Source organism: Hyperoodon ampullatus (assembly GCF_949752795.1).
Source record: "Hyperoodon ampullatus genome assembly, chromosome: 2".
NCBI lineage: Eukaryota > Metazoa > Chordata > Mammalia > Artiodactyla > Ziphiidae > Hyperoodon > Hyperoodon ampullatus.
The window spans coordinates 105,459,636-105,473,389 of NC_136915.1; the positions used below are offsets into that span (position 1 = coordinate 105,459,636).

General features: G+C 38.8%; 1 protein-coding gene across 1 annotated transcript in view; it reads left to right on the forward strand.

Annotated features, from left to right (window-relative positions):
* Positions 1-13,754, forward strand: part of WDR3 (WD repeat domain 3) — a gene marked incomplete at its 5' end in the record, with an annotated part of 34,231 nt that overhangs the window by 17,279 nt on the left and 3,198 nt on the right. Inside the window, 11 exons of the mRNA XM_079698003.1 lie at positions 821-906; positions 1,075-1,210; positions 1,936-1,992; positions 2,996-3,096; positions 3,323-3,434; positions 3,581-3,715; positions 4,001-4,051; positions 4,579-4,644; positions 11,319-11,411; positions 11,893-11,940; positions 12,605-12,648. Coding sequence (XP_079554129.1) covers positions 821-906; positions 1,075-1,210; positions 1,936-1,992; positions 2,996-3,096; positions 3,323-3,434; positions 3,581-3,715; positions 4,001-4,051; positions 4,579-4,644; positions 11,319-11,411; positions 11,893-11,940; positions 12,605-12,648 — 929 coding nt within the window. The remainder of the gene's footprint in view (positions 1-820; positions 907-1,074; positions 1,211-1,935; positions 1,993-2,995; positions 3,097-3,322; positions 3,435-3,580; positions 3,716-4,000; positions 4,052-4,578; positions 4,645-11,318; positions 11,412-11,892; positions 11,941-12,604; positions 12,649-13,754) is intronic.

The following is a 13,754-nucleotide window of genomic DNA, read 5'->3' on the forward strand; positions in this document are numbered from 1 at the left end:
GTATTTCCCTTCAAAGGAGTCACCTGGAGAACTGTGTACTTATTCCAGTAATGGTGCTGTTGCTCAGAACATTTTGAGATATTTTTTGACAGCACCTTAAGGGATTGTGGCCCATTTATTTGAATACTCCCAATGGTGGCAAACCTTCATTCATTGAAAGTAGATATTTTTGGAAAACAACGGAACCTGGAATTTAGACTGGGTAATGCCATTTGGGGTCAGAAATGAAACAGCATTTAAAATTTAAATAGTAGTAACATCTAGCGTTTGTAGAGTGTTCTCTTTTCCAAAGTGTTTTCACGTCCATCATGTCATTATTGTTATTTTCACAATGATTTTATAAACTAGGTAGCCTTTACAACTGCACCAACACTGAAGGTCATTATAAGGTTATTTTCCCATGTTACAAATCTCTGAAATAACAGACATTTGAGATCTAGTTTTCTGACTCTATAGTCCTTATAGTTTACACTAACACTAAAATGTGATAAAACCAGTTGAATACTTCATAGCAAATTCTTTTGACTGTTGCCTTACCCTGCAGTGTTCATTGAGTCTTTCTTCCTGATGCTGAATGAAAGTATAACTAGAACTTTACACTAGTTATCATCTGACTACATTAGTCTCTGCTAGGAGTTCTGCAGTAGGATCTGTGGTGGCATCCCCTAAAGAGCAATGAAGGGAGTTAAGGAAAAACCACATATCCTAATTCTTATCCCATGCCATTAAATAAAAATGGTCTTTTATACTATTTTGAGGTGTCTTATTAAAGTTTCTGTACTAAGATATTTTTTTAACGGAAATGTCATTTGATTTTCAGCGTGGCTTTGTGACAGGTGGTGCAGATAAATCTGTCAAGTTCTGGGATTTTGAGTTGGTGAAAGATGAAAACAGTACCCAGAAGAGGTGAGTGGTCATTTTTTATTTGTGTCCATTTCTGGGGAGCGAAAATGGGGAACCATTGAATGGGTTTTTGACATGTATTGATATTTCTGTTGAGCTCCAGAGGGTTTTTGGAATTTTTTTGTGCCTTTGTAGAGTACTCATTTTTCTTGATGCTTTCTGTAATGCTAGGCTTTCTGTGAAGCAAACCCGAACCTTGCAACTAGATGAAGAAGTTCTGTGTGTCAGTTACTCTCCCAATCAAAAGCTGTTGGCTGTGTCTTTGCTGGACTGTACTGTGAAAGTTTTCTATGTTGATACTTTAAAGGTACAATGGTTATGCCTATGGATATTTGCTTACTTTCTGACTGACGTTGGGTTGAGACTATAAAGAAGTGGCCTTGAGTGTTCCCAGCAGTAGTATGTTTCTAAAAATTTGTGAATCAAAACATTGCAAGTACACTAGGAAGGCTAGGGTTTTAAAAGAATCCTTTGGTTCATAAATTTTGTTTAAAGCAAGTTGTATTTCATATGTTCAGAAAATCTGTGGACAGAAAATCCTGTCGTAGCCAGTAGTTTTTTAAGAGCATTGCTAGGTGTCTTAGGCAGTGATTCCACACTTGACTGTAAGTCAGGATCATTTGGGTTGCTTTTAAAAATATAGATTACTGGGCTCTATGACCAGAGTCTCAGTGGGACCGGATTGGGCCTGGAAATATTGTTGGGAAACGTGCTCCAGAGACTTGTCAGCTAAGAGATCCAGAGAACGTCTCTGTTCCATATTCTGACTGAGGGAATAGCCTTCTGCAGCAGCAGCCCTGGCTCCACTATATTGCAGCATTCTTGGCAAGTGCATGCAGGGGTTGTATGCTGGATATGGGTACAAGTCACCTTGAGTGGTTTGACTGTCTTCTTTGAAACTACAGACATAAAGCAATCCAGAACAGTCTTAGCATTGTATTTAAAGTTATATTTTAGGTCTACAGGTAATAAATTATGCCTGTATTTTATAGACATGAGTTATTTATGTTCTTTTTTTTTTTAACTGTTTAGTTTTTTCTCTCACTGTATGGACACAAACTGCCTGTCATATGCATGGACATCTCTTATGTAAGTAAAATTTAAATAGTGTCTCAGTAACAAGTTGTCTTTTCTAAAATGCTATCTTAGTTCTTGGCTTGATAGCTTCATTTTAGTATTTTTCAGTTTGTTGTATAACTGACTATCCTAAAAAAAATCATACCTTAAATATATATATTTCTTTAATGCTTTTAGAATATTTTCACAGATACCTGAATTAATCCTCATAACCAACTCCCTGTTTTGGATTCCCCAAATAGTATTTTCTTGTATAAAAATAATATAATTGGTAGAACACCCTTAAATATGAAGAACTTTCAAAAAGGCAGCCCCCTTTGTTCTGAAGTATAATGTTTGTAAGGAAAATGGAACTTTGCAATATTTATGGTATTTTGCATTATGTATACTTCTAGTCTATTGACCAAAGTCATATTTTTTACAATGTCTAGTTATGATTAGGAGTGGCAATATATATTTAAAAACAATGTCTAGTCTGTGTAAAAGGAATTGGCTGTCTGCACTCTGCATTAACAGAATAAATTGGTGTCAGAAAGTATTTTCAGTTTTCTTGTTATGTTGACAGCAATTTGAACTAGGTGCTAAAACAGGAAAGATAAGAGAATCACTGATAGGAGACATGGCATGAAAAGGGCTAGGTCATATAAACATTCTATATAGTAGATTCTTTCCCAGCCTCATTCTTCTCTTTCCCTCTTCTCTCCCCCCAAACTCTACGACAGAGATTAGAGATTCTTTATTCTCTCTATTGAACAAAGTAAACATAACCTACATCAAGGCACAACACTGTCCTGTAGCAGGACCAAAACATCTAAGCCACAGAGTTCTTGCTCACTTACAAGCTTTTTAAGTGGATCTGTAGGTAAAAGTGAGGATGTCGGTGCTCTTGGTAAAGAGATGAAATTAATTTTTTGGCATTAATGTTTTTGAAAGCAATGGGATACATGTTCTGGTTAGCTTTTCTCCAGTTAGAGTTTCAGATAATCAAGTAATGTTTTACTTCTCTTCCTCCTAGGATGGAGCACTGATAGCAACTGGCTCTGCCGACAGGAATGTGAAGATCTGGGGTCTGGACTTTGGAGACTGCCACAAGTCTCTGTTTGCACATGATGACAGGTAGGTGTCATCTTTTCATAGACCTCCTGTTGAGTCACCTGTAGGTATCATTTCCCGGGAGCATCTGTGTCTATTATTTAGTGTTCTCAGATAGTCAGAAATTAAAAATTCTAAAATATAAATAGTCAGACACTCTAGAACTAGCTGTTCTAAAGCTATTTGTGTGTATAAGACTTTTTAATGATGAGGAATTTGATGACATTTGAGTACTTCTCTCACTTTTCAGTGTGATGTACCTAAAGTTTGTACCCAAGTCTCACCTCTTCTTCACTGCTGGGAAAGACCGTAAGATTAAGCAGTGGGATGCAGACAAATTTGAACACATACAAACTCTGGAGGTAACCTCTTGCCTGCTTTGCTTGCTCAGTACTTAAGAGCTTCTTTTAAGATCAAGTGTTGATTTCCCACTAATGTAAGCAGTTAGCGGTCTATGAATAAGGTATTCTTACTCAGGATTTTTGTTTTTTGTCCTTTCTCTCCACAGGGGCATCACCAGGAAATATGGTGCTTGGCTGTAAGCCCCAGTGGGGACTATATTGTATCATCGTCCCATGACAAATCTCTGAGACTTTGGGAGAGAACAAGGGAGCCTCTTATTCTTGAGGAAGAAAGGGAGATGGTAAGTAGTTCTGCCTTGGTTACAAATGTGCTGGTGGGTGTCAGTATCTGACACGCTGTCTCAGCTCGAGTTTCCTGTCTAGTGCTGTCACACCTCAGTAGTGCAAGTCCATTGAGCTCCAAAAGATGTTTCCAAGACTGCTGACACCACTTCGGCAGCCAAGTGGAGACAGAGATGCCATAAGGGGGTTGGATTGTGAAAGAAGCAGCTTCTCACTGTCTCATTTCACTTCACATAGGGGTCATGTTTTTTCTTTGAAATTAATTCATATCTATCTCTTGTCAGCAAAGGGAAGCAGAATATGAGGAGAGTGTGGCCAAAGAAGACCAACCAGTAGTAAGTAAATCTTTCAGGACCCTCAGACTGTGTCCTGTAATTATCTTATTGGAACTTACTGTAATTTCAAGAATTTCTAATGGGATTAGAATTGGGACTAGATGCCAGAGTCATCCGCAGCTGATATGGGAAGGAATCTGTGTAGTCCTTCTTAATCCACCTGTATATCCTGATTTTATGGGACAAATGATTGACCAGATTTGGTATTGAATGATTCTCATTCTGGCTTTTTTTTTAAGGAGGCTTCAGGCAGTTGTTTCACTGTAGATCAAAAATCAGAAAAAATTTGAGAAATTGGGCATTCTCTTTAAACATGTGTTGTAGAGCGGGGTATTCTTCTGATAATGCATATAACACATTTAACATAGTGTCTGGCACTTACTAAGTACTCAGTTAATGGTAGCTGATAACACCATGCAACAGATCATAACATAGTAATGTCTATTCTTTTCTGGGTATAAGATTAATTTATTGGCTCTTTAACACCTGTCAATGAAATTGTTAAAGGATCTCTTTGTTCCTGGCAGGTTCCGGGAGAGACTCAAGGTGACAATTACTTTACTGGAAAGAAAACTATTGAAACGGTCAAAGCAGTAAGTTGATACTAGAATGCAGTATCTCATTTTTAATTTTTTTTTATTTCCAAAAAGTATTTTATTAAAATCTAAAGAAAAACACAAAGGAAACAATTATAAGAAATAAAAACGGCATGAAATTGCCCTTTTTCTAGATTTGACCCTAAAATCTCCAAATAAGTGTTAAGAGCCCCTATTCTAATCTCTTTACTTTATGGCAGTAGTTCTCAAAGTGGAGCCCCCAGACCAGAAGCATCAGCATCCCCTGAGAACTTGTTAGAAAAGGAAATTCCCAGGCCCTAGCCCAAACCTACTGAATCTGAATCACAGGGGTGGGGTGAGCAATAAGTGGGGGTTTTTTTGTTTGTTTGTTTGTTTGCTTTTTTGATTATAGACTTTTTTTAAATTGAAGTGTAGTTGATTTACAATGTTGTGTTAATTTTTGCTCTACAGCAAAGTAATTCAGTTATATATACATTCTTTTAAATTTTTTTCCATTATGGTTTACCATAGGATACTGAATGTAGTTCCCTGTGCTATACAGTAGGACCTTGATGTTTATCCATTCCATATATAATAGCTTACATCTGCTAACCCCAACCTCCTACTCCATCCCTCCCCCAAAGCAGCCACGAGGCTGTTCTCTATGTCCGTGAGTCTGTCTCTGTTTTGTAGATAGGTTCATTTGTGTCATGTTTTAGATTCTACATATAAGTGATATCATATGGTATTTGTCTCTCTTTCTGACTTACTTCATTTAGTATGATAATCTCTAGTTGCATCCATGTTGCTGCAAATGGCATATTTTGTTCTTTTTTATGGTTCAGTAGTATTCCATTGTACATTTGTACCACATCTTTTTTTTTTCTTAAACATCTTTATTGGAGTATAATTGCTTCACAATGTTGTGTTTCTGCTGTATAACAAAGTGAATCAGCTATATGTATACATATAGCCCCATATCCCCTCCCTCTTGTGTCTCCCTCCCACCCTCCCTATCCCACCCGTCTAGTGTACCACATCTTCTTTATCCATTCATCTATTGATGGACATTTAGGTTGTTTCCATGCCTTGGCTATTGTGAATAGTGCTGCTATGAACATAAGGGTGCATGTATCTTTTTGGATTAGAGTTTTGTCTGGATATATGCCCAGGAGTGGGGTTGATGGATCATATGGTAATTCTATTTTTAGTTTCTTGAGGAACCTCCTTACTGTTTTCCATAGTGGCTGTACCAACTTACATTTCCACCAACAGTGTAAGAGGATTCCCTTTTCTTCACATCCTCTCCAATGTTTGTTATTTGTAGAGCTTTTAATGTGGCCATTCTGACCACTGTGAGGTAGTACCTCATTGTAGTTTTGATTTGTATTTCTCTAATAATTAGCAATGTTGAGCATCTTTTCATGTGCCTACTACTGGCCATCTGTATTTCTTTGGAGAAATGTCTGTTTAGGTCTTCTGCCCATTTTTTAATTGGATTGTTTGTTTTTTTGTTGTAGAGTTGTATGAGCTGTTTGTATGTTTTGGAAATTAAGTCTTTGTCAGTCACATGGTTCACAAATATTTTCTCCCATTCTGTAGGTTGTTTTTTCATTTTTTTTATGGTTTCCTTTGCTGTGCAGAAGCTTGTAAGTTTGATTATGTCCCATTTAATTATTTTTGTTTTTATTTCTATTGCCTTGGGAGACTGACCTAAGAGAACATTGGTACTATCTATGTCAGAGAATGTTTTGTCTATGATCTCTTCTGGGAGTTTTATGGTGTCTTATGTTTAAGTCTTTAAGCCATTTTGAGTTTATTTCTGTGTGTGGTGAGAGGGTGTGTTCTAACTTCATCAATTTACATGCAGCTGTCCAGCTTTCCCAACACCACTTGCTGAAGAGACTGTCTCTTTCCCATTGTATGTTCTTGCCTCCTTTGTTGAAGGTTACTTGACAGTAGGTGTGTGGGTTTATTTCTGAGCTCTCTATTCTGTTCCATTGATCCATATGTCTGTTTTTGTGCCAATACCATGCTGTTTTGATTACTGTAGCTTTGTAGTATTGTCTGAAGTCTGGGAGGGTTATGCCTCCTGCTTTGTTCATTTTCTTCAGGATTGCTTTGGCAATTCTGGGTCTTTTATGGTTCCATATAAATTTTAGGATTATTTGTTCTGGTTCTGTGAAAAATGTCATGGGTAATTTGATAGGGATCGCATTAAATCTGTAAATTGCCTTGGGTAGTATGTCCATTTTAACAGTATTAATTCTTCCAGTCCAAGAACATGGGATATCTTTCCATTTCTTTTTTTTTTTAATAAATCAATAAATAAATTTATTGATTTATTTATTTCTGCCTGCATTGGGTCTTCATTGCTGCATGCGGGCTTTCTCTAGTTGTGGCGAGTGGGGGCTACTCTTTGTTGCAGTGCACGGGCTCTAGGTGCACAGGCTGCAGTAGTTGTGGCACGTGGGCTCAGTAGTTGTGGCTTGCAGGCTCTAGAGTGTGGGCTCAGTAGTTGTGGCACATGGGCTTAGTTGCTCCACGGCATGTGGGATCTTCGTGGACCAGGGCTCGAACCCACGTGCCCTGTGTTGGCAGACAGATTCTTAACCACTGTGCCACCAGGGAAGTTCCTATCTTTCCATTTCGTTGAATCATCTTCAATTTTCTTTATTAAGGTTTTATAGTTCTCAGTGTATAAGTCTTTCACTTTCTTGGTCAGGTCTGTTGCTAAGTATTTTATTTTTGGGTTGCGATTTTGAAAGGTATTTTGGTTTTTTTGCATGTAATGTCCTGAAAATATCAATTAAGTCTGACTGTTCTATTGTGTTATTTAAGATCTCTGTTGCCTTGATTTTCTGTCTAGAAGATCAGTCCATTGATGTGAGTAGGGTTTCAAAGTCTCCTACTATTGTATTGTCAGTTTTTCCCTTTATGTATATTAGTATTTTCTTTTTATTTAAATTTATTTATTTTTATTTTTGGCTGCGTTGGGTTTTCGTTGCTGCATGTGGGCTTTCTCTAGTTGCAGCAGTGGGGGCTACTCTTCGTTGCGATGCATAGGCTTCTCATTGTGGTAGCTTCTCTTTGTTGCAGAGCACGGGCTCTAGGTGCACAGGCTTCAGTAGTTGTGGCACGTAGGCTCAGCAGTTGTGGTTCGTGGGCCCTAGAGCACAGGCTCAGTAGCGACACATGGTCTTAGTTGCTCCGTGGCATGTGGGATCTTCCTGGACCAGGGCTCGAACTCGTGTCCCCTGCATTGGCAGGCAGACTCTTAACCACTGCGTTACCAGGGAAGTCCCTGTATATTAGTATTTGTTTTATGTATTTGGGTGCTCCTATATTGGGTGCATATATGTTGATGAGTGTAAACCCCTCTTCTTGTATTGATCCTTTTATTATTATGTAGCGTCTTTCTTTATCTTTCTTTATGGGCTTTGTTTTAGTCTGTTTTGTCCAATATGATTATTGCAACCCCAGGTTTCTTGTCATTTCTGTTTTCATGAAATATCTTTTTTACATTCCCTCCCTTTCAGTATTTCATCTTTGTCCCTTTTTCTTTGCTTTTCCTTTTGTGGTTTGATGATTTTCTTTCGTATTCTCTTCTTTTTGGTTTTTGTGAATCTATTGTATGTTTTTCATTTGTAGTTATCCTGTTTTTCAAGTATGTTAACCCCATCCTGTATCTACTTGCCTTAGACTGGTAGTCATATAGGCTCAAACACATTCTAGGAAATGAAAAAAAGAAAAATCTACCTTTTCTTACTCTCCTCACCCACATTTTTTGATTTTGATGTCCTGTTTTACATCTTCATATTCATGCTTTTGCTGTTCATTGTGGTATCATCACGTTCACAAAATTTTTATTTTTTTTTTTAATCTGTGTACTGGCTTATTTATGTGAGTTGCTTTCCAATTGTGAATTTTCTCTTTCCTATATATTCTTCCTACTTTTCTGCTTAGAGAGGACCTTGCAATATTTGCTTTAGGATAGGTTTAGTATTGCTTTATTCTTTTAGTTTTTGCTTGTCTGAGAAATTCTTTATCCCTCCTTCTATTCTAAATGATAATCTTGCTGGCTAGAGTATCCTTGGATGCACATTCTTCCCTTTCAGGACTTCGCATATATCTTGCCACTCCCTTCTGGCCTGCAGTTTCTGTAGAGAAATCTGCTGATAGCCTTATGGGGGTTCCCTTGTAATTAACTGGTTTTTTCTTGCTGCCTTGAGAATCCTCTCTTCATCTTTAACTTGTGCCTCTTTTATTATAGTATGTCTTGGTGTAGGTCTGTTTATGTTTACCTTGTTTGGGACCCTCTGTGCTTCCTGTACCTGCTTTATCTGTTTCCTTCTTTAGGTTTGGAAAGTTTTTTTTTTTTTTTGCAGTACGTGGGCCTCCCACCGCTGCGGCCTCTCCCGCCGCGGAGAACAGGCTCCGGACGCGCAGGCCCAGCAGCCAGGGCCCACGGGCCCAGCCGCTCCGTGGCACGCGGGATCCTCCCAGACCGGGGCACGAACCCACGCCCCCCGCACCGGCAGGCAGACCCCCAACCACTGTGCCACCAGGGATGCCCAGGTTTGGGAAGTTTTCAGCCATAATTTTTCAAATACATTTTCAATCTCCTTTTCTCTTCCCCTTCTGGAATCCCGATTATGTGTAGATTGGTACATTTTATATTATCCCATAGGTCTCTTATATTGCTTTCATTTTTTCTCACTTGGCTTTCTGTCTGCTGTCCTGATGGGTGATTTCCATCATTTTATCTTCCAGGTCACTTATTCATTCTGCATTATTTATTCTGCTGTTCATTGCCTGTAGTTCAGTTTTTGTCTCGACAAATGAGTTTTCTAATTTTTCTTGGTTCCTCTTTACTGTTTCTAGTTGCTTTTTATAGTACTCTGCATTTCTGTTGATAGCCTTTCTTAATTCCTTCAGTATTTTCGTTATCTCCTTTTTGAAATCAGTGTCTATTAGACTGAAGAGGTCTATCTACTGTGGTCTTGGAAGGCTGTTTATATGTGGGAGCATCCCTGTGTAGCCTGTGTGGGTTTAATATTCTTGATGCAAGGGCTGATTTTCATATGGATGCCTGTTGCCCCTTTTCTCAGCGTGTGCAGGCCATTATCCCCTTAATAGAGAGTGTGCAGATGCAGTGGCTGGTGGCTGGTCGTGGGGTTCTCAGTGGCAGTGGTGGCTCATGTGTGCCCCCGGAGCACATCACGGGAACGGAGGCAGCTCATGATCACTCCTGGAGCTCATGTAGGCAGTGTCCTGCCGCCTGAGAGCTCGCTCAGGGAAAACGGCTGCAGGGTGGCTCCCGTGCCTCCCCTCGCATACTGCCCACACAACAGCACCTCTCCAAAGCCCAAGTTTCCACACCCAGCCCTTGCCCGTACTGGCAGACGTGCATCTCAGGCTGGGGAGTGTAGAGCGGTTGCACTGACCCTCTGTGCAGGTCTCTATTCTAGCTGCTGCAGATCGGTTGCTGTTTTCTCCTCCAAGGCTCTGAAGCTCTCCCTCTGTCCTGGCTGATCTCCCTGCCGGTGAGGGGACTTCCCAGGGTGCAGGAACCTTTCTTCTTTCACAGCTCCCTGCCTGGGGTGCAGGTCCTGACCCGATTACTTCCTTACTTTCTTTTTTTTTTTTTTTTTTTCACTTTTGTCCTACCTGATTACATGGAGATTTTCTTTGCCCTTTCAGGGGTCTGAGGTCTCCTGCCAGCATTCAGTAGACATTCTGTGAGAACTATTCGACATGTAGATATGTTTTTGATGTATTTGTGGGAGGAGGTGAGCTTCACGTCCTTCTACTCTGCCATCTTGATCACTCTCCTGTATCTCATTTTTAAATAGGATCCCAACCAGATAGACCTTTTTTGGCAAAAAGTTGATGAAATTTACAGATGAAGATCATAACCTCTGTTTTCCTCCCTTGTAACCAAGGATAGAAGTAGTGCTGAATCTGTTGGATCAGTGCCTGGTTTCTAGATGCCTGGTTTCTAGAAAGGAAGGTTTGATCTGAAAGTGGCACCTCTCAGGTGTTCCTGAGAGTTGCCCTACTCAGTGTGTCCACTTGTAGTCTCACCTGAATCCATGACCCAGTCTCCTTGTAAATTAAAAGAGAAAAATCAGGGACTTCCCTCTGGCGCAGTGGTTAAGAATCCACCTGCCATAGTAGGGGACACGGGTTCAATCCCTGGTCGGGGAAGATCCCACATGCTATGGAGCAACTAAGCCCATGCACCACGACTACTGAGCCTGCGCTCTAGAGCCCACGAGCCACAACTACTGAACCCATGTGCTGCAACTACTGAAGCCTGCGTGCTCTAGGGCCTGCATGCTGCAACTAAGCCTGCATGCTGCGACTACTGAGCCCACATACCTAGAGCCTGTGCTCCGCAACAAGAGAAGCCACCGCAATGAGAAGCCCGCATACCGCAACGAAGAGTAGCCCCCGCTCACCGCAACTAGAGAAAGCCTGTGCGCAGCAACGAAGACCTAATGCAGCCAAAAATAAGTAAAATTAAAACAAAACCAAACAAAACCCGAAGACATCTTTGAATGCTGTTTGGCACACTATTGGCACATCTTTATTAAACTGATTCAAGCAATTTCATTTGGTAACTTTTCGTCAGGCCTTCCATTTGCAGTGTTGTGGGATGGTGAGTTTGTTGTGATGACTTCTGTCCTTTGCCATCATCTGTGTAGGCTGAGAGGATCATGGAGGCTATTGAGCTATACCGAGAAGAAACTGCAAAAATGAGAGAACACAGAGCCATTTGTAAAGCTGCAGGGAAAGAGGTAAGATAGTCCATTAAGTTACGGTCTGAGAAACATTTATAAATGGAAACAATTCCTGAGGAAAAAAACATCATTTGGGGATTTATTAACCCAGATCAGGAAATGAGATCAATGTAGTAGAATCTTTTCTAATTCAAACATTAGAAAGAAGGAATTGAGAAGCTTTGTCTTAATAAAAAGCCAAGGATAGTTAATTTGAGATCATGGTGATTATTGTATTGAGTTTAAAACTCAGATTCCTGCTTTGGTTTGGGAGGCAGGGTAAACGTTTCGGATTTCTAGATGAAATGTATTGCCCAGACTCATTCATAACTAAGCAGTATTGAAACTAAAAGTTATTATTAAATAATTTAATAATTCTTCAGGGTCAGTTTTTAGGGTCTCTCTTTTCAAAAGTATAAGATATTGTTATGACCCTGCCTGTGATAAGCACTATCAAAGGCTTGATTTTTAATGACTTGATTTAATAATTTCTTCATAGGTTCCTCTTCCCATCAACCCCATCCTGATGGCTTATGGCAGTATCTCTGTGAGTAGACTAATGGTTTCCCCTTGGTTATTCTAAGGTTACTTTCAGGCACAGGAGAGGAAGTGAAGAGGCGTTATGATTTTAGAATAGACATATTGGGAAATACTTTGTCATTAAAAATCTCTTGAATGCTGGAATCCTCTAAGACATTTTATATTTCAAAAGGACCATTTTAGTGTAACTTCAAGTCATCCTTTCTGGTTGGACTGGACTGGCATTCTTTTTTAGTGCTTATTTATGTTTAGTATCCACAGCCCTCTGAAGATTCTGTTCATTGAAACTAAAGTTTTTGGAGGAAAAGTTGATAAAACTTAGATAAAAGAGGAGAGAGGGAGAATACTGGGACAATGTATGCTTTTAGTGATCTTTAATTACTCAATACTTGCATGTTTCATTCATCACAATAGTAATGTGAGTCAGTGTGTCTTCATTTTATAGATAGGAGACTGTTCTAACTTACAGATTGAAGGGAACATAGTTGATAAGTGGCAGAGCTGGATTGTGAACCCAGATCTGACTCAGTCTAAGCCTGTGCATGTAGTGCCCTTTTTAGAACAGTTTCTCATAAGAAGGAAAGATATCCCTGGTTTTTAGGAGATGGAAATTAGAGAGCTTCAGTTAAGAAATCAAGAGTTTCACTAATGCTGTCACACTTCCTTTATAGCCTTCAGCTTATGTGTTGGAGATTTTTAAAGGAATCAAGTCAAGGTGAGTGCTGGTGCACAGTTATTACAGCTAATACCATTTACCGAACATGAGATAAACAGACATTATAATTGATGGTTATCTTCTTTAGAGGTTTAACTATGCCAAAATTTTGATGGAAAATAATTCACTATAATGTTCTTTTTGAATTAGAACTAGAAGGTTCCTCCTAAAATATGAAGGGAGATATTGAATACTTTTAAAAAGGACAAATGAAGGGCAGTGCTACTTTATATTATAGGTAATGAAATCATCTGTAATTCAGTCACAGGTACCAACTGTTAACATTTTTTGTTGTATATTTCCTTTGGCTTATTTTCTGTGTACATACACAGTTGGAATCATATGTATACATTTTTATATCCTGTCCTTTTTCACAGAATATTTACTGAGCACTTGCTCACTTTAGTAATATTCTTCAAAAACACATCATTGAATTAGTTCAAAATATTCCATTGTACATATAGTTACTATTGGGTGGTGCATATGTGTTTGGCTGTTATCAATACTGCTTCAGTAAACACCTCTATATATAAATCTTGGTCGTCATCATTGATTATTTTTCTTAAGGGTCCTACCAGTCTATTAACTAATCAATGGACATGAGCTTTTTAAAGGTTTATGTTGCTTAATTATTGTCAGAGTGCCTGTAATGACTTTTACCAGCTTTTAAAAAATTCTTTGCTGGTTTGAGAGGCAAAAGGTGGTACTGCATTATTTTCCTTTTAATTAACAAAGTTAAAATTTTATTATATTTGTTGGCCATTTGTATTTTTTCCTGTGAATTTTTACTTTCCCTTTCTTGTGCTTTATAGTTGTTTCTCTTACCGTTTTTTTAAGAATTTTTTTATGTTTTGTCATTCATTTTTGGAATAATATTTGAGTTTCATCTACTGAGAGTTATCATTTTTTTAATAACAAATCACAGTGTCTGAGTATATCCCACACAAGAAACAAACAGGCCCTATCTAAGATAATGAAACTTTGCTAGAGAAATGTAAAAGAAAATTTAGAGTAATGGAGGTACGATGCATTCCTAGATGGGAAGATTCTGTGTTTTAAAGATTTGGTTTTTCTTAAACTAGTCTATAGGTTTGTGATCCCAATTG